This window comes from Gouania willdenowi, chromosome 15, assembly GCF_900634775.1.
Source record: "Gouania willdenowi chromosome 15, fGouWil2.1, whole genome shotgun sequence".
Taxonomy (NCBI): Eukaryota; Metazoa; Chordata; class Actinopteri; order Blenniiformes; family Gobiesocidae; genus Gouania; species Gouania willdenowi.
The window spans coordinates 19,139,275-19,160,790 of NC_041058.1; the positions used below are offsets into that span (position 1 = coordinate 19,139,275).

At 36.8% G+C, this 21,516-nt stretch overlaps 1 protein-coding gene across 1 annotated transcript in view; it reads right to left on the bottom strand.

Annotated features, from left to right (window-relative positions):
- Positions 1–21,120, bottom strand: part of prim2 (DNA primase subunit 2) — a 34,200-nt gene extending 13,080 nt beyond the window's left edge. Inside the window, exons 1-10 of the mRNA XM_028468998.1 lie at positions 21,026–21,120; positions 19,252–19,401; positions 19,035–19,150; positions 16,902–16,996; positions 16,704–16,824; positions 14,546–14,641; positions 12,529–12,666; positions 5,461–5,528; positions 4,374–4,446; positions 3,603–3,788 (exon numbers count right to left, since the gene is read on the bottom strand). Coding sequence (XP_028324799.1) covers positions 3,603–3,788; positions 4,374–4,446; positions 5,461–5,528; positions 12,529–12,666; positions 14,546–14,641; positions 16,704–16,824; positions 16,902–16,996; positions 19,035–19,150; positions 19,252–19,396 — 1,038 coding nt within the window. The 5' untranslated portion in view covers positions 19,397–19,401; positions 21,026–21,120. The remainder of the gene's footprint in view (positions 1–3,602; positions 3,789–4,373; positions 4,447–5,460; positions 5,529–12,528; positions 12,667–14,545; positions 14,642–16,703; positions 16,825–16,901; positions 16,997–19,034; positions 19,151–19,251; positions 19,402–21,025) is intronic.
- Positions 21,121–21,516: the final 396 nt, after the last annotated feature.

Here is a 21,516-nt window from a genome sequence, read left to right on the forward strand (position 1 = left end):
CTATTAGGTCTGTCTGCTAGCATAGCATTTCTTCTTCACTGCAAGATATCTGCATGCCAACCGACCACTGTGTTACCAGCGCCCTCTGCTGGTCCAAACAAATATGACGTAAATCAGTGTAATCACGGTTTGTTTTTGTTTTTTAAGTCCAATTGTTAAGGCACTAAATACATTTTCAGTTACACTTTTAAAAGAAAAAGAACTATTTTGCAGTTTTGCATTGTTTATTATAGAACCAGAATTTAAATTAATAGGCTTCACTTTCATTTGTATTATTCCTTTATTTATTTCATTCAAGATTTATTTTTAGTTAAATTGCATTGTTTTGAATTGTTTATCAAGGGATTCTTTTGACAATGAAATATAAAAGGAAAATAATAACAGTATTTTTGTCTACAGTTCCATTTTGTAAAATAAATCGTGAGAGAATCGTATCGTGAACCCAGTATCGTGAATCGAACTGTATCGGGAGTTGAGTGAATCGTTACATCCCTAGTGTTTCTCATTGCTACCTAGTAGCAGCATTAGCAGGAAAGCATTAAGCACAAGATACTACTGCTGATCATAGTTCATAGACAACACAAAGCAACCCTGCTTTGTGTTTATATGCATATATTCATACACTGTACTGTTTGTTCTCTGTGTATGTCAGTACTTTAATAACAAAATACATACTATGAAAAAAAATGAAACAATTATTCGGTCAGTAAATAAACCAGTAAAAGTGTAAGGTCAAAAACAAAAGTGACAATTTTACAAAAATTATCGGAACATTCATAAAAATAAAATGTTTTTTTTTTAAAACTTTTTTTTTGTTTCTTTGCAGCCCAGTAACCAATAGGTACCAAATTCCAAAAAAAATGATCTAAAATTGTAACAAACTACCAAGCATGAAAATCTACTACTGCAACTGAATATCTTAAGAACAATTGGAATACTAAAGAACAGTTTGAATACATTTACTTGTGCCGTCTGTTTAAAATTAATAATCCATTAGCTCTAGGGGTGTGGCATCTAAGGAGGCTTGCGATTCGTTTCCGACTCCGTGGGCTACGATTCGATTAATCAACAATTATTACGATAATAACAATTATCACAATTTTTGATGCATCCCGACCCATTCAACGTTTCTTTTTTCCTCACTTTGTGACTATTTCATACTTTTAAACAAGGCATATGTGTCTGTATCCATTAATTAAAGTAGCCAAACAGATGTATCAACGTCGTCACGTGTTGAATCGCGATTAATCTAATAATCAATATATTGGCACACTTCTAATTTGCTCATCACAATACTTTGTTAAACCTAAAAACAGTCAATACAGCATTGATGAGTCATTTCTTTGCATATCAGTGTGCATTGGGTTGAGATGGTTAAATTGTGTCAAAATGGGAATTAAAGGTTGATTTCTGTATTTTTTAATGTCTGTCTGGTAGGCCCTGACAATCTGTTGCTTTGGTTTGAACACACACAACTGTGAACTGTTTTCATGACCTCAAGGTCAGGAGCAGAGGAGAGCTAGACTGCACTGTTATATATATATGGCTAGATCGCATCTGTACCAGTCTCTCGTGTGTACAGTGTAAAAAAACAGGGTCCACCCATGAAGAAACACAGAGAGACACACACAGATATGGAAAAATACAGACATCTTCCTCTGGCCACCTGGGTTTTTTCCTTAGTCTACTAAACTTTGCTTGTGAATAAACCACATTGAAATTATACTACTCTCGTCATCTGTCCTCGGAGCAGTTCTATTTAAAAATCCGGAAAGATGGTAGAGAAAAACCGTACAGACCTATTTCATTGATAATAACACTCAATGCAATATTTTCTAGTAACAAGGCTAAGCTATTTAAGCATTAATATAACATGTAATTACATCCGGATCACTTTGTTGATCTATATTTTATTAACTTGATAATCAATAAAGAAACAACACATTCATCTGAGCTGCAGAAACTGTCAATGATACTAACCTTTGTGCATTTATTTTCTGCTTCAGTGCTCCACATGCATAACGGTGCTTTCACACCGAACGCGACTGAAGTGACTGAAGCAACGCAATTTCATTAAAATCAATGTAAATGACGTGATCTCAAGTTATCTCCCCAAAGCGACCTGACGTGTCGAGCGCGACCCCGTCGCTCAAAGTTAAAAAATCTGAACTTTTAAAGCAACTTAAAGTGACAAATCCCTCATCCTTCACTGTCTGTACAGCGGAGGCTGCAGCACCTCCCGCTACAGTGCAGACGGCTGCAGCGGAGGCTGTACGGCTTCCTCAATTTATCGGGAAAAAATTAAAGCGGTTAACTTCTTGAAAACCACAGTAACTACTGATCATAACACATTCTGAGTGAACTCATTCTTTAATATCGCCGTAAGTTGATCATTTACACCGTAAAAGCGGAGCAAAAAGGAAAAGAAGTGATCAACCCTCTCTCTCTTTCTCTCTTCCATGTCATCGGCTCAAACACACACACGCAGACTGTTCCCTAGTGATCGCGTCACTGGAGCGATGAAGTGATGGAGTGACCAAAAAGCACCACTATGTGCAAACGACACATCAGGGGACGATGGAAGCTACTGCAGCGCTGCGGTCGCGTTCGTTGTGAATGCACCTTAAGGAAGAGCAACTTTAAAGGATCTATACCTGAACCAACAAAAAAATGTGCATAACCAGGATCTAGAGGAAACCTGCTGCATTAATGAAATGTTACTTGCAGACTGTTTGGAATAGTGACTGCATTATGAATACACAAAAAGTGGCTCAGGTGGTAGTGGGTCTGTCTTCTAATCGAGAGCTTGGATATCTCTATCAGTGTTCTGCCTGAGGCTAGACACTGATGGGTATAGCTTTGGAACCCTAAAGGGATCCCAACAGTGCTTTGCAAGGCCGCTCTGTTGCCATCAGTGTGTGTGATTAGATGAATGTAGCTGATAATAAAAAGCACGCTGGAACTATTCATGTCATGATAAAAGTGTTACATAAATCAGATCCATTTACCAAGCAAAGGCAATAAAGGCTAAACCATTGTGATAGCATGACATAAAAAACATGTCATTTAGGTTCATTGGTGTCATAAAATTGCCTGTAAGAGTTATTGGGGGTTGGCCCTCTGATATACTGGCCTTCTGTCCTATCTTGGTGTATGGGCACCGTATACCCCTACAAACTGGCAAATGATAAACCGGGCAAAAAGAGTGAATAAAGTGAAGAATTAATTACGACATATATTATTATGACATATATAAACTGTTATGACACAATAGCAGTTTTTAGATTCTTAAGGTGGGTTTCTGATTAGTGAAGCAATCATCTTCTATACCTCTCAATCCTGTATCATGGCAGGGGTCAGTGAAGCTTATCCCAGTTCACTCTGGGTGCTTATCGTGGTTAACAGGGCTGGTGTGGGACTTAAACCCACAATCTATCTGCACTGAGAGGCAGTGATGCGAGCCATTGTGTCACGGAGCTGCCTGACATCAGCATCATTTTTCAATATATATTCCACTAGGACAGAAACGTTCCCATATGTCAATGGAGTTAAATTAATACAAATAACTACATACAAAAAATACATTTTAAAAATTAAATTACCTTGTCTGCATCCACTTTGCCTCTGATGAACTCTGACCTCCAGAACTGCAGAGCTTGCTCCAGAGAAAGGCCGATGCCTTTGAGGAAGAGGCCATACTGCATACGACCTCCATGGCGTAGATGATGGTTTTCTCGAAGAGCCTGGTGGAGATGCCGCATACAGAGTGGGTAGGACTTTCCTGAAAGCTGCAGGGAGTCAGATGTTAAACATGATAGGGCTGCACGATTTTGACAAAAAACATAATTGAAATTTTTCTGACAGATATTGCGATTCACAATTATAAAAAATATTTTATACATTTAAATGCATACGCATTTTTTACGCAATAATACATATAATAATACATATTTGTACTGTGAGGAATAAAAGAAAAATACGAATAAAAAAGAAAACTATAATTGAACAAAAATGTATGTCAAAAATCAAAATGTAATTAAAAATAATAAGTAAGATACAATTGAAAGTTGTACTGACATGGATTATTCTGACTGCTCATTTTTAATTATTAATATGTCATATAAAGATGTAAGAGAGCAGCATTAATGTCACCCAATTTCCCCTAAGGGATCAATAATTTACTGAATCTGATCAGGTTTTGATCACCTTAATTCAAATTACCCTCATTTAAATGATCCTAATGACATCATTCCAGACCATAATGATTAAACAAAAATAAATGGACACAAAGATGCATCACTTATTTCACCACTAGTGGCCAGAATATATATTTATATAAAACAATCGAACAAGAATAAGTCAAGGTAACTCACCGAATCGATTTGTTCCAGGGAGATTTTCCCGACATTTTTCTGAATGCTGTAATCCTGTCCCACATATGCATGGCTGAAGAAAGAAACAAAAAAAAAGAAAAAAAACATCTGGACAATGCCTCAAAAATGAAGAATGCTTTAGTGTAATAATAGTGTTGGATTAGAAACAAAAATAATGGGTTTTTGATTTTGCAGGAAGATAAAGAAGATAGATATTTCAATGAGTTCCTCCTACCATAAAGATGAGCATCCCACCCGCTAATCCCAACAACCTTCTAATGCCAGAAACAAAAACAAGCTTCCTCCGTCTTCATGCTTTTCACTTGTTGTATCCCTAAGTTACTCCTTCATGTACCAACAAGTAACAACTAGACCAAGAAAGTTGGTCACAGATAGGATGATTTTAATGTCATGAGCAGGATAATTTATCATATTTTGTATAAACAACACAACTTTGTAGTTTAAAGCTAAGGCTCGAGCTAACATTAGAGCTATTGTTTTTACAATCTGTGAGCTTTAGATTTACATGGGTATATCATTAAAATACCTACAAAACATATGAGTGCAGTTCACTGTTGAAAACTCAGATTTAATCCGTTTATTGTTGATCAAATGTTTTTATTGTTGATTTTTAAACTTTGTTTAATGTTATCTTTTGCACTTTTTAATCATATAAAGGTAAATTGCTGCCTTGCCTAACACATATTTTTGGAAAGCCAGACATAAATACATTGCTTTTTATTTTACATGTACAATTTTAGCAAACTAATTAAGCTTTTGTTTATTTTAGCACATCATCCATAAAAGTAAGCCAGAGGAGTAATTAATTACTTTGAGACTCAATGTGATTCATTTAAATAAAAAAAAAGTATAACAGGAGCAAAGACGCAACCCAGCTTTAATTATTGAAACAATATACTCGCTTGCTTAAAAACATAAGTAACTTGAATTATGATGAGTAAACAAACAAGGCCATAACATAAATCCTGCCTCATACCAGATACAAGCCTTTTAACTTCTTTGGTGCCAAAGATGAATTCTGAATTCTTGTCAAAATGGCATTAAAGGTAGGAATCCTGCTGGTTACCTGAGATGGTTGAGAAGCGGTTGTAGGCGTTCATCAGAATGCACTGCTGGTAGCGAGCGAGCCGTCAGCTAGAGTAGAAATGGGCATCAGATGAGTAATGGCAAGCAGTCTTGGTTGAAGGATTAAAACAGCCAAACGGATCAGGTTCAGGGCTTCTACCTTGTCTGAAAGGGTTTGCTTGGAAATTAGCCAAAAATCGTCTGCTGCTCAAGCCTGAAAACCCATTTGGAGTTATCGTAAAGTTGCTGTGTTGACACTTTATTAAAAACCTTTTTTTTAATCTTGCAGTTTTGTGCATAACCGATCATACTGCTCACACTGCTTCACACCATTGATAGGAGGTTCACCCCAAATGCGTTTTGGGCGTCAAAATCATGCCACACACCCGTAGTTGGACGCTTGTGCTCATTGAATTGAAGTACGCGCGTCCAATTAAGTTGGGAAAAGCGCGCGTCAAGGGGAGGGGCTTCTCTGTTGCCGGTGGTGTTCATACAATGGATGATATTGTGGCGATCAGTTACGTTCATTATTCACCCAGTGACTGTGAAATTGTGGGGAACATTATTGTGTTGAGAAGGCTGTGTTTCCAGTCAGATGTATTTTGGTGTGACTCACTGTGATGTCAGAAGGCTATAGAGAAGTGTGGTTGAATGGAGAATAAAGTTTGGAGTTCCTTGCTGAACACGCCGCCTCCGACTCCCGTTCATCGGCTTCACCAGAGCTGCGCTCGGACAAGAGTCACTTTCAGTGCTACTTCCGTCTCTCCCGTGCCCAGTTTGACGACCATAGGCACTCGCATCTCCTACCAGGACACCAACTACAGGCGCTCTATTCCAGCAGAAGAGTGCCTGTCCATCTGTCCCCGCCTCCAGTTAGTGTTTTTTTTCATTATTCTGAATACGTGGGGAAAGCTCCTGATTGGCTGAAATGCCGTGATATGCCCCAAAAGTTCAACAATCCCAACTCCAGCATCGGCCACATTGGAGGCACCAGACGCATGTCAAAAGCTTCAAAACACACTGAACAGGAAGCGCGGGACGCGCAGCGGGACCTCTGACGCTCCCTAGAAGCGTGTCCACCATATATTGTCTATGTAAACCTGATGCTGTTGACGCTTTGGACTTGTCTGGTGTGAACGCGCCATTACACTGATGTCCAACCCATATATCATTACGTGCGACCAGTACAAGACGAAACCTCCTCTGTAGTGGTATCATTTCAGAACATGGAGCCGCAAGACGTTTAATGTTAACCTAACCACTAGGAACGAGTGTATCATGTTTCTTGCAGTCTGTGCCTTCTCCTCGCTCTCTTTTCAGTTTCAGGTGTCTTGATGCTGGAGCTAGCGGTTCCTGATCAATGGTTCATGGCTCAACTTGCCTGGAACACTCGGATGGAAAAAATTAGTGGGTCGTGGCTCAACTAGTCTGGAACAGCGGATGGCTGCCACCTCTGAACCTGGTTCTGCTAGAAGATTTCTTCCTGTAAAAAAGAGGGAGTTTTTTCTTCCCACTGTCGCTAAACGCTTGTTCATGTGGATCTTGTTGGGTTCTTTCTTTCTCAGTATGGACTCTATATTTTGTTGAATTGAATTATTTTGTTGTTTTATACACTAGCAATTTTTTTTTTTTTTTTTTTTTTGTTTTACAATAGTTGTTTTAATGTGCTGGTAAATGTAATATATAAACAGTATATAAATCATATTATTCCTTAATACCAAATATCTAGTGCGATTCTGTCAGAACGAAACAAAAAAAAAAAATCACATTTTAGTTTAAAAAGCAAACTAATACAGCAAAACTTGGAAAGTATATGTTTAGGGAGAAAGCAGTGGATCAGCTGTCATATTTAGTCATTTAGCTTTATAACAGCTCAGATACTAAAGCACATCTGCAAGCCCAGTGGTTCTCAAAGTTCTTTGGGAATTCTTTGAATGAAGGTGAACTTGCAAGCCCCACCTGTGCCCATTGCCCCTAAATAATCCTGATAAATTACATATTTTCAATTTATTGAACAAACATTAATTTTTTCATAATAAACCAAAAAAACAACTAATCATAAAATGTTAGCAATCGGTGCCCAAAAGCTTACAAAAAGGAAATTGATTTCAGCTATTGAAAGTTTATTTAATGTTCCACTCTTTCCCACATTACATTTAGTTTCGCTCGGAAATGTTGGCTTTATTCTAATTTTTTGCTTATACTACAAACATTTGACCAAATATGTCATTTCAAAATGATTGTTGGGTTCTTTATTTTCTATTAAAATCATCTTGTTTTGTCATACCACTCGGAGTTAAAAAAAAAAGATTGGTATGAAATTGAAAATGTCCTCCTGTTTGTCGCGCCCCACTTGTAATTTCCCCATTACACACTGAGAAGCACTGCTGTAGCCTGTGCGATTTCAGCCAATCACAGGGCACAAACACTTCAAAATGCAAGTTACTCTACTGGTCAAGAGAGCAAGGCTGAATATTCGGGAAGTTGGGCATCTGGATAAGTTGTGATGTTTCTGCCTAGGAATGCCAGTCGCCATATTTTTTGGGGGTTAAAACAACATTAACAACGCATTGACTCCTGTTGTAACAGAAAAGGTTTCACCACCATGCCGAAAAGCTGTCCAATGTAAAAAATAATACAGATATCATTTTTTATATCATCCCAAAAAAAAAAAAAAAACGCTGGCTTTACTTCACAGGATGGATGGATCAAAACTGGTCTCCAAAAATGACCCATTCCTACGTGTGCTCTCTACATTCCATAACCGGTAAGTGAACAGTTAAGATCTGAAATGAGGATTGAGGATTTTAGGGGCATCTTGGTGGCTTTAGTTTTCATTCTAGATGGGAATATGTTGTATTTATATTTGTTATAAAATACACTGTGATTAATGACGTGTGAGGATTTTACTGCAAGATTTTTACCGTGTGGGTTACTCACGTGATTAATTTATGAGGTAATTGTAAAGATCTGGGTAGGTGAAACTGGGCCAATGTTTTGGATTGTTCATCAATCAGACTTTGTATGGACACTCAGATATCCCTAGCACTGATAACTTAGCCCTATATCGCCCCCTGGCCTCTTCTGGTAGTGTTTCTTGATAGTTGTTTGACATACCGGGATATAAATCACTCCTATACTGAAATAAAGACGTTTTTGTCATCGGACAAACAGGAGGCTAAATAGTTGCTTCCCCCATTTTAAGATGGTGCACGTCATCTATGACGTAAGCCCAACTTCTCTAATAATTAAGTCTTAAAGCCCTATTTGCACGAGATTAGTTTTACTTCGGGACCACACGCGATTTGTAATAATTGCGGAGAATGTCTGTGATGTAAATCCCGTGCGAATCGGCCATGTCAGTAATTTGTAAAGTAAAAACTTTACAAATTACTTAATATATTTTGCTGAACTCCAGGGTCCTGTGATAATACTAACCCAACGTGAATAGACATCTCTGTGATTTGGACAGAAAAAGGCAGGATCTGATGCGTGATTACTCATTGTTTTGTTTCCAGGACACGTGTTTATTTCCTTTTGGCAAATTTTAAGATTTCTTCTCACGTCCAGTGTCTACTTTACTTCTTAGCGCCCGCCAAGTTGAAAACAATGTGAGCCAATGTTACGCAAAACGCAGCGATCATATCCGGAAGATGTCCATAAATTTCAGCAAAACCTCAGGCTTTAGTTATCCTGTGCGAATGCACCACATAAAAAGCAGACGTTGGGGGGTCATTTATTTATTACATGGGGTCCCCAGATAATACTTATCCCATGCGAATAGGGCTTTACGCATACACATTCTCTCATGAAATTAAGGCCTACACAGGTCAAATGTTTGTAATTTGTCTCCCTGCCATAAGAACTGCTATCACATAACACCATGTGGCGCAGCTTTGTGTTCTACAATCAACATTACTTGCACCTTCAACAGTTCAAAAGCCACTGTTTTGATGGAAATGAAATATAAGTAGCACATAGTTGCAGGTTTCCTTTTTACAGACTATCCTAACAAACAAAACAAAAGGTGTCCTAGAACAAACTATGCATACGTCTCTGGGAAACAAGCACATTTCCCTCTAACTGCTTTATAAACAAGCCTCTAATGTGACAGCCTCACACAATTCATGGTCTACTTTCCACACGCTGAGCAAAGCCTGGGATCCTATGCACCATTTGTGAAAATAAACATCCAACCAATAACAGGCTGCTTTCACTTTCATACCTTTTTAATGACACGTCTACTGTGATGCCCTCTCGCTGTCCTCGGTGGAGGAAATAACCATTAAAGAAGCACAACGGCACACTTACAAGAAAGACTGTTTTGGAGGAATTCTTACATTCACAGTTAGTGGGCCAGATAATTACCTTGAAATGGGAGAAGAAAAAAAAAAACAACAAGTAGCTCTTTCCATTTGTGCTTGCTATTGATTTGGACAAGCAGGTTCTTTGTGTTCTATATAGTAAGACATTTATTTGGCAAATGAGCTACAGCAGACCCAAAATGCCACCATTTACACAAATAAAAACTTTCTGAATGATAACAGAAATCCGAATCTACACGAGTACAATCTAAAATAGATTCATCTCCAAAGGCAGCAGTTCAAAGGGATTAAATGTGACCCAATTAACTAATTAGGAAGACAGCATAAAAGCTTCTGGTGACAGCTACTGAATATCATTTGCGTACAGATTATATCTTAAGCTACACCAAGGAATCCCACCTGAAGTGTATTTGCCTTTAAAATGATTCAGTTCTAAATAAAAATGTTATTAACATATTAGGCCTTCAGTCAGTACGGGTAAATGCCAGGAGATGAGTAACAACTTCTGAGAATCTGTATAGATCTGTTTTATTTGTGGGGTGTACGGACCACTGTGAGGAGTTGGACTGTTACACTTACAGCCAAAACATTTAAGATGATTTCATTTGTGATATTTATTGCCAAATTATGAGATAAACAGACTGGAAATATTAAAATACTTTCATTTCCTTAGTATCCACATTCCTCTAAGTTGTTGTTTGCCTTCACCGATAAGTTAACTCACAAACAGAGTAACATCAAAGCGTTGTGTGAGCATTACTCAGCCTCGCCATTTACCACAATAAAAAGGACCTTTGTCTTCTCTCTATAATATAGTATTCAAGTAGTTTCTACAACAATTTGTTTCATGTCCCTGAGGGCATTTGAGCAATGCAAAGGCATACGCGCGCACACACACACACACACACACAAATGCCCCGGGTATTCAAAACAAACACTATGCCTATTGGGAGAGGGAACACTTCTCTACTGGTTGTCCCTGAGGACATTTCACTCCACGTGCGAATTCTCATTTCAGTCGTTTGAACCAAGCTTTTTGCACACTCTTGTAGACATGACTTGTCTCAAAGAACCACCAAACATATGCAAATAAAGTATGCGTGTTCACAACACTTAACACAAACAAATTAAGGGAATGAAAATGTTGAATAAATTATACTATGTATCATAGTCTGTATATATTCGACATGCAACAATTCTCAATAACATATTTAACCGTTTGGTACGGCTTCCACGGTTCAATACTGATTTGTAAACTGAGGTTTTTACGGTTAGGCGTACAGGCTGTGTGCATTTAACCTTGACTGCAAGATGGATTCTGGTGTTCACAAACACCAGAATCCATCTTGTGCTGTTCCCACTTTTGCCTTTCGAAACCGAACAGAACCGATTAGCACCAATCATGAGGCAGTGTTGTGGTTTTGGGTGGGATATTTGGTTGTGACGAAGGCAGAAGCGCTGAAGCAACTGCGCAGTTGCGGGGAGAGGAACTAGCTGGGCTACCGCTATTAGCGTAGCTCCGACTCAAAATAGAAAGATGTTGACGCAGAAGGATGGTTAACGTGCCCTTAACTCGCATACTCGTGTTGCAAAAATGGAAAAAGTCACTCAACGACATAATGACCGCAGCAATACTATCCCCCAAAAAAACGTTTTCACCCACGGAGCCTTGTTGTTGTTGTAGCAGTGTCTCTGCAGCGCATGCTGATGACAACAACATTATTTGTTACCGTGTGATTGGCTAAAACAAATCATGGTGGACAGGCACTTCGCCCAATCAGCTTCAAGCATTCTGTTCATGTCCCTCCCTGGTTACGAAAGGATTCACCAAACACAGACCCTGATGGATGCGGAGAACTAGAGTTAGAGGGAGGGGCTACACATCATTCTGGCTCTTGCCAGGTTAATGCGTATTGTATGTCTCCCTAAATTGGATTTGCCTGTGAGCCTGTGAGTCAGTGCACAGGGATGAAGAAACCCCAGGGCGTGAGTTAATAAAACATCTCAGCGCGCTAAAGTTTGGTGATGCTAACAACAACGTTATTTGGCGAGCAGTGAAGAGCAGCTACGGCTTAAGGAAGCACCACTGTCTTTAAAGTTAGCGGTGTGGGAACATTTAGCTTTCATTGTCCAGTCTAATGATGGGTGATACTAAAACCCGCAAACATTTCGGAGACATAGTTAATGTGTCTACAAAATGTTTCCGGGTTTTAGTATCACCCTTTAATGACAAGGAAGAGAAAACAGTGAACAAAAAAATTACCGACTGTAAACATTGTTTTACACGTATCGCCTTTGGAAGTGTTATTTTATCTTTTATGAAGTTTTGTTTATTTTATATCATACAATACACCATAAACAGGGATGTGTAGGAGATTTGTTTTGCTTCAAAGTAAAATAAAATGTTTTTTTAAAAACAAAAAAAAAGTAGCTCTCTTTCTTAATTTCTTGCGGTTTTTAAAATGTACTTAAAACACTTAACAATGGAAACACTAATGGCCCGGGCCATCAGAACTGAACCACACCTTCACCAAAAAACAAGGTATTAAACCACTGGTTGTCTGTGCTGTTGCATCCCTAGTATATACAGTACATTGTTCTATATTTCTATGAATGGTTTCAATTATATGTACAAGAAAGAAGAGCCATTTATGCAACTTTAAATCTGTGAAACAAAGTCTAAAGTAGTCTGGGGCAAAATCCTCTACCCCCACATCACACACCAAGGAGCTGTAAATACTCACAGCGAGAGCTTTGGATAGCCGTGTGCGGAAATCATTAAGAACAATGGTGACAATCTCCTGGTGAGGGATGTAAACGTATCCTGCTTTAAGGTACACTTTCCTCGTTCGCACAAGGTCCAGGGCGTCTTGGAATGGAACCTTTAGGATTAAATAAATAAATATTAAACCAGTGTGTTCAAGACATCCATGTATGTAACACTGCAACCACAGTGAGATGCAGGGGTTACTGAAACAATGTGATAACCTAAACTATCCTAAACAATAGACCTGAGAGCATGAGGTTTGAATGGGTTGCTATGGTGATCTGTCAGACACTCGTTCTTAGTACGCTTTCCATTTATGACGAGTCAAAAGAATGTTCTGCCATGCAAACCTTAGCCTATGAATTGATACCAATATAGATCTTTAGTGGTACGTGTCAAGGAATCCTCACTGACAAGTGCACGGCTTTCCAATAAGTTCCTGTAAACTGCCTCAGGGAAGAATGTGAGCAGGCTCATTAATTTTTAACAAGACGATGTCTGACACTACTTGATGAGATATGGCCTCAGTTGGATGAAAGCTGGGGAATTAAAATTGAACCAAGCAGATAAATCTTTTTTTTTTTTATATCCTTGAATGTAATCCACATCAATGTTCAGAGTTCAATGCTTTGCAAACTTGCACCACAGCACTGAATAAACTCCACAGAATGGATAAGATGATAACAGGTACCTAATCTAAACAAAAGGCAAACAATGGATGTAAAACAAATGTAATGGTAAAGCAAACAAACCCCAAAACTCTTATCTTTTTAAATAAACAAAAGTTAAAAAAAAAAACACAGATATGCGTGTGTAAATATTGTGTATTACGTGTATATGTTAATTTAAAAATCCAACATGTTCATTTAGACTTCTTTTTGAAATAATATGTTCAGTAGGGCTGTCCAATTAATCCAAATTTGATTACAATTTCAATTATTACACCCAACAAATACAAAAATAACATAATCGAGAAAAAAACGATTATTAAAAATAATAATATATATTTTACATACACTTTATTTGCTAAATAAAACAAACTTCTACGATTTTGGACATCTACAAATAATAAAGCTTGGCACACACCGATTATTAATACTAACTGAGTTGTTTACTTCAGTGGTACACTTTTCATTCATGTTTAAAGAATATATTTTACATTATTTTGTACAAAAATTAAATAACTTTTTGGTTGACAAATTATCGTTTGAATAATCGTGATTTCAATTATGACTAAAATACTTGTGATTATTATTTTTTCTATAATCGAACAGCCCTAATGTTCAGGTTTCATTTATTTAAAAAACTTTTTTCAGAAAAATTACTTTGATGTTCTGATACGTTTCGACTGCCAACTGTCAGTCTTCCTCAGAGGCATGTGAGGAGGTCTGACAGTTGGCAGTCGAAACATGTCAGGAAATCAAAGTAAATTTCAAAAGGAAAAATTTGTCTGAATAAATGAAACCTGAACATATTTAATTGTCTTCTTTTTGAAAAATATGTTAAGCTTTCATTTATTTATTCAGGAAATTTACTTTGATCTCCCGACATGTTTCAACTGTCAAGTGTCAGTGTTCCTGATCGCTTTGATGCGTCCTTATGAGCTCTTTCTGGGCGTGGCCAACATGACAGTTCTGTCAAGCTGGTCACGCCCCCCTGTCATCCGATGGTCTCTGGATAAGAGAGTTCACTCATTTCACAGTCAAAACATGTCCGGAGATCAAAGTAAATTTCCTGAAAAAAGTTGTCTAAATAAATGAAACCTTAACATAAAATTGTATATGAGCTGAAGATAATTATATAATATATGAAATTATCTGCTGAACACTTCTGATGCATCCTTTCATCAATTTGATGAAAATGCATTATCAATAAAACAAAAGATAACACGTTGGGATATATAACTTCCATATAAATCAGGATATAAGCTCAATATTGCAATAAACCGGCAAATACATATTTTGTGTGAGCGCAGAAACTGGTGTGCAACTCACTTTGTAGAAGTCCTGATCCTCCACGGTGATTCCACTGACACCAGGACTGGAGTTGAGAAGTTTGTCCTTCAGAGCCTTCTTCTCCTCGATGCCAATCTGAAAAGTTATTGATGAATTTCACAAAGGTGCTTAGGCAGCTTAGTACTGAGTTCGAACGCAAACATTATTACCGAAATAAATGAACAGCTTTAATGCATCTTGACACAAATCGTGCTTGAAAACACTTTCAGGGACACTTCATGGAGGAACCTTAGGATGCCTTTTACAATGGGAAATCCTGCAGTTTGAACCACTACAGCAGTGTTTCTCAACTGGTGGGTCGCAGACAGCTGGTCAAAAATAAATAAATACTAGGGGTGTCCCGATCCAATATTGATATCAGATAATGTAGGGCCCTATAAAATCTGTTTTATTTTTTCCAAATTCCATTTTATTTTTTCCTAAATTATGATTTTTCCACTTTAATTTTTTAAATTCTGAGTTTTTGTATCATTTTTGAAAAGAAAATATTAGTTTTTAGCTCCTGCGAGGAAACAAAATTAATACTAAAAAATAAAAAGGCAGATATAAGTGGTAGTAGTGACATGGATTATTCTGACTGTTCCTTTTTAATTACTTATATGTCATATAAAGATGTATGAGAAAAGCATTAATGCCCTCCAATTTCCTCTCAGGGATCAATGGTTTACTGAATCTGATCAGATTTATTGATTACCTTAGTTTAAATTGACCTAATTTAATTTAGCCTATCTTCTTTAGCTATGATGAGATGTTAGAATGTAACATTCTAATAATGTTGCTCCAACGGACTTTTATTCTGTAAACCGGAAGTTCTCATTGAAACGACTGCACTTGAAGTAGAAGGGGGGAGGGGGGGGGGGGGGGGTGCACCTAATAAGCTGTCCCCGGAAACATTTCCCCATAAAAAACGTTCTTTGCACCACGGTGACAGCGTTTCATGCCGATTTTGTCCATTTCCGCGTTTCATTGGTCGACTCCGTGATTCCATTCGCGATTCTGTTAACGCAGATTTTATAGAGCCCTAACATTGGTCCGATATCAGCCAAAAAAACAAATATCGGATTGCATCTAAAATGTCCGATATAATATATATTGTCTTTCTGGATTTATTTTTTCAATATCTTCTATTTTATTTTTTTATTTATTTTATTCAATCATAGAATATTCTTATTCTAAAAGGTTAATTATATGTAATCCATTGGTTTATAATAAATGGGTCAGTTTTTTTTTTTGTTTTTTTTAATAATCAAGCCTTCTCTAACATTCCACACTACAAAATAAGTAATAAAAGTATGTATTATTCGTGCTGATATTGTATCAGAATCAATATCGGTATCGCCCAATACTCAAGGCTGCAATATCGGTATTGTATCGGAATAGAAAAAGTTGTAACGGGACGTCCCTAATAAATACTTCATGTCTCTCATGTTAGACTTGTCTTTTATTTTGAAATAAACTTTTCTTTTCACAGGCATGCTGTGAAATGCATGTTGCACAGGAAAATATATAGATTTATGTTTTAAAAAAGATTGTTTGTGTGTGTGTGTGTGTGTGTGTGTGTGTGTGTGTGTGTGTGTGTGTGTGTGTGTGTGTGTGTGTGTGTGTGTTAAACAGCTATTTTTGAAAAACTACATTGGTTGGTTGAATTCTAAAAAAAAAAAAAAAAAACTATTTACACAAAATAATTGCTGTTCATTTTTGTACAAGAAAATGGCTTATTGCACAAATAAAAGTAATAAAATTACTGAACACAATTTCATATTCATATTATAGTTTGTTTATTTCACAAATGATGGGAGTTAATGTCCAGAGTTCAGAAAGAGAATGAAATGAGTTGAGAATGAAAGTGTTCCTCAGCCAGAATCAAACAGTGCCATCTAGTGAAAACACTGAGGTGAAAAAGGAAGTCTCCACTGTTGCTGATGCTTGCTCATGTTGGTAATTTTTATCATAACTATAATTTGCGATGCGTGCTATGAGATGACTAATAGGTGTATATATGAATAAAGCTGAATTGAATGACAGCTCAATAAAAAAAAATGTACGTGATTTTAGCAACCAAATGGATTATTAGTGCTGCCGTACTCATTTAATAAAGGCAAAAATGCTACATTCCATTCAAAATAACAAAACTCACCGTGTCATACTGTAGATTGTTTCTATGGAGGAATTCCAGCTTTTGTTTTGGACTTAAGTCGTTAAAGCGGTACCGGAAAAGATCCACTTCTTGTTGTATGAACCAGCGTCTCAGATCCTCCCTTTAAGACAATGTAAAGAAACATTTTAACATCTCATACTAAGCAAACACTATTCTAAATAAGAATTATGGACTTACGTTTGGCAGTAGGCTAATCTCAGGATGAAGTGTGAGATGTGGTCCTTTCTTCGTTTGTCAGGCTCACTGAGTCCACTCTGACATTTTCGGTCATCCTTGAAGAGTGCAGGGGAAAAAAATGGTTGAACTATTCAATCATTATCTACGGGAGAGTATTAGGGACACATTAAGAAAAAAATATCTGAAGTAAAAAAAAATTATTCACTCACTTCAAGAAAAAAAATTCAAAAATCGATTATGCCAACTAGGCGTGGGAACCTATGGGTACCTCACGATAACGATTATCTCACGATATGACGATACTGCAATTATCGATATATTGGTCAGAAATCAATCTACAATAATCTATGACATAACAAGAAGAAAAAAAATTAAGTGAAAAAATACAATTATTATTTTATATCTCTGAAAGACCATACATTTAAAACGTGTCCTATGAACAGTGACACTATTTTAGTGCAACATTTCTGTAAATAAGTGTCAACATACCAATGTAAATGAATAAGTATCTCTAATAGTGCTTTCTGTAAACAAAAAATAGGGTCTTTCATACCAGTGACACAATTATAGTGAAATATTCCAGTAAACAATATATTGGTTCCTTCAACAAACAGTGACAAAATTTCTGTGAAGACCTACCTGCACATTTTAGTGAAAAAGCAAAAAATGTTTAAAAAAAAAAACACAGATCGATAATCGAAGGTGCGAAAAAAATATCGCGATATATCGCCGTATCGAGATTTTGTCACACTCCTAATGTTGTTTGTGCAAAGGCAGTTTGAGGAACTGGTTAAACTAAACTTTAGAATAAATACAGATGACTGTTACTTCAAAGTGCAAAACCTGCGACTCTGCTTACGTGCTTAGTCGTTAGTCCGATGGTCAGTAGCCCCGCCTGTCATGTGGAGGGTTAAATTCCCCGATGGGGAAATTACATCATTATTCGTCTTGTGCTTTTTTTTCTAAATTTATAGAACATGTCATTTGTTTAGATTACCTTTCCAGGAACTAACAGTGTTTTGTCTGATTCAGTCTGCCATGTTAATTATGTTTTTGCAAATGCAATTTAATGGTGACTTGTACCTACAAGACGACTGTATAAAAATGGAGAAGATTTAGGATGTCCAATTGTGTCCTGGGTTACAAAATCCTTAATGGAGTGGATAATGGTAAGTATAGTTTAACCAGCTCCTCAAACAGTCAGCATAATGAAAAAAAAGTTGACATCAATTTTTGACCTTTTTTCTTGAAGTGCATTAATTTTTTTTACCTCAGATTTTTTTTTTTTTTCAGTGGCCCTGAAAAATCTTGACTTTGATTTTTGACTTTTTTTGTGAAGTGCTTGACATTTATTTTTTTTAGCCTCCAAATTTTTTTTTTGTTCCGTGGCCATAATACTCTTCCATAATTACGCATCACATTATGAAATGGATATTGTCACAGTCACTCTGGATGGATTATCTGATGACCATAAGTGGTTTTATTCTAAACAAGTAGCCCACATTTGTTTTTAAAATGTACAAGTTTAGAAAGGATTTTATTTTCTCCTATTAGCAAGAATGATGTGACTTAAGATGATGAAACGAGGGATGTGCATTACCATGAATCTGACGAGATACATAAATTTCACATTTGCAAGTAGAAAATGGTATAAAATACAATCGATTTCATTTTTTTTAATTTAACTTATGAGAACAATTAAATAGTAACTACTAACTGTAATTCAAGTACAAATATCAAAAACAAGTGGATTGTTTATCAAACTGTTAAATTACATTTTTCAAAAAAGTTTAACTTTTGCTTCTACAACAGATTCTGATTCTGCTAAATTCTTAAATAAAAAAAGCAACTACATACTGTACATCTATAAAAGTGCCCAGTATGATAGCACATTTAAATGGTTTTTCCATTAAAAAACCTGATTTTAATGGAAATTTTTTTTTTGGATTTAAATAATCACGCTGTGAAATATTGCGATATATCGCCGAATCGCTTTTTTTCTCACGCCCTGAGATGAAACCATCAGATTTTTGGTGACCCAATTATTCTTTAGAAGTTACAGTGTGTTTAAGCAGTTTACTTTAAATGTAATCTAAATGTGTGCATCTGTGCAATCATGCTGTGTTTACTCACATTTGCTTCCAGTCTGTACGGAAAGTTCAGGTTCTTAGATTCCGCCACCAGTTTCTTTACGTACTGCGGCGACCCTTTCAAATAGCTCACTCCCACATTCTCAACGGTCTTCAACACTGCAATGAGAGTAAAATAAAGATTATTATCTAGTTATTCAAGAAATGTGATTTAAAAAAAAAAGGTCACTGGAGCAGAAAGTATGACGTTAATCACTTACGTTTCAGTCTGTCGACTGCAAAAGTCTCAAATTCAGTGAGAGAGATGTTTTCCAGAGGAGGTTGTCCATAGAACTGCAGTGGCTGCCCATAGAGCTCCGCCTGCGGGCGAGAACCCACCCTCTTCCTTCTCTCTGAAAACTGCATAATGCCTAACGGAGAGAGTGACCACAAAGGTTCAAACAATCGTTACGCTTACAGGCCAGTCGACACAATTCTGACATATGTAGAGTGGAAACAAACAGAGCCCTCTGTGAGGTAACGAGCAGCATTAAGTTTAAATGATCTTCCATTGTCCAACCCTGACTCCCTCTTCCCTCTTCTCAACTGGTCTCACCCTGGGACCCACATTTTGTCATGATCAATAAATCGCGACTTTTTTTTTTTTTTTTTGGAGAAATCAACCAACAGAATGTAGTTTTTCAAAAAAATAGCTGTTAAAAAAACACATGTATAATCTTTTTTTCAACATAAATCTATATATTTCCCGCTGCAACATGCATTTCACAGCATGCCTGTCAAAAGAAAAGCTTCTTTCAAAATAAAAGACAAGTCTAACATGAGAGACATTAAGTAGGCTATTTATTTATTTTTGACCAGCTGTCCGCGACCCACCTAGTACAGGTCCGTGACCCACTTTTGGGTCCCGACCCACCAGTTGAGAACTGCTGTACTAGTGTAACAGAGCTCTGCGGGAAAAAAAATGTGGCACAGAAAATGCAAGTGGTGTCCATCACTTATCTTTTATATAGCGTCATACAATGGTGCAATTGCCTTTGAAACCCATTTTGAAATATATAAATCCAACTCCATAACTTTTCCAGGAATTTCATGACCGTGGGGACCCAGCTGTATGATTCCTTTATGTAACTCATTTAAAAACACATCCATCTATTATTTTATTTCTCAAATATTATTTAACTCAGACACATAATAAATGCATCAAAAAATAAATTTTAAAAAATGTAGTGCCGGAATCAGTGAAAAACTGTTGAAATAAAAAAAAATACGACCTGTATTTGGGTTTCACAATTTCCATAGAGAAAAAAATGCTTCAAAAAAGTATTGATAGTTCAGGAGATATAATATATATACCTTTAATAAGACATGTTACTATGTCTAATTTCATGTATGCAATGCCATAACACAATGAGACTTGTAGAATATAAATAAATGCATGCTTTTTGTGTGATGTCTACTAAATGTGACACACACAAAAATAAATAAATAGTGCAAAATCAACCTTTTTGTACTGTTTATATAGGTGTCACAGATACACTTATTAATTAAAAATATAGTGCATCTTTACATTTCTATTTACTGGACTGGATGGGGCTTTGCCACTATCACTTGTGACACTGTGATGCAAGTAAAGCTTTTTTTATTTTTATTGTTCTACAAGTCATACATCACATTATTCAGATACAGATAGTAATCATTCATAACATCCTGGCTAGAGTTCGCGGTTTAGATTTGTTAGCAAAGATCCTAAAATGCATGAAATGGAACACAGCTGTGATTGTAATGTTACATATTTGTTTCCTGTGGATCAGAGGGAGACTTGTACTGCTGCTTTAGGAGACCCATTAGTGCTAAAGTTAGCTATCCAAACAACAAACACACGATCACAACAACAGCCTCTGATCCTGTGTAAAAGCTAGCACCTCGTGAACTCTAGCTAGCCACTTAGGAAGCTAACTAAACACAGGCACAAATAGAACAGTAGTTTGTGACATAAAGAACGTATGTACCAATAAAGCCATAATAAAGGTTTACCTCACAGATGTCAGAGTAGAGGAAACCTCCTGTACTCGTCCCGCCAAACTCAGTGAAATGTTCAACAAACGCGGGTAAAACGATGACGACACGCGTAACCCCGGAAGTGACACGCTGACGTAAAACGGGGAGCGCTGGATTCTGCCTGCCGCGTATCCCGTGTAACGGGACTGCCACAAAATGCCTCGTGAAAACAAAAAATAGAAGTTTGATCTTAAATGAGATTATCACTGTGTGTTGACATGAAAAGTAGTATTTTTTAAAGAGTTACAGTATTGTATTACGATTTTAGTCACATATTGTATTACATATTAATCAAATATCAACTTAAACCATTCGTTTCGCGGATCACAATTCCATTTAGCGATTTATCATTCCGGTGTGTACACAAAATCATCGAAATATCAATCAACACAAACGTTTACATAATTAAGGACGTAAAGACTATTTTACTTAACACTTACTAAACGATTTAGACAACAATACTTTAA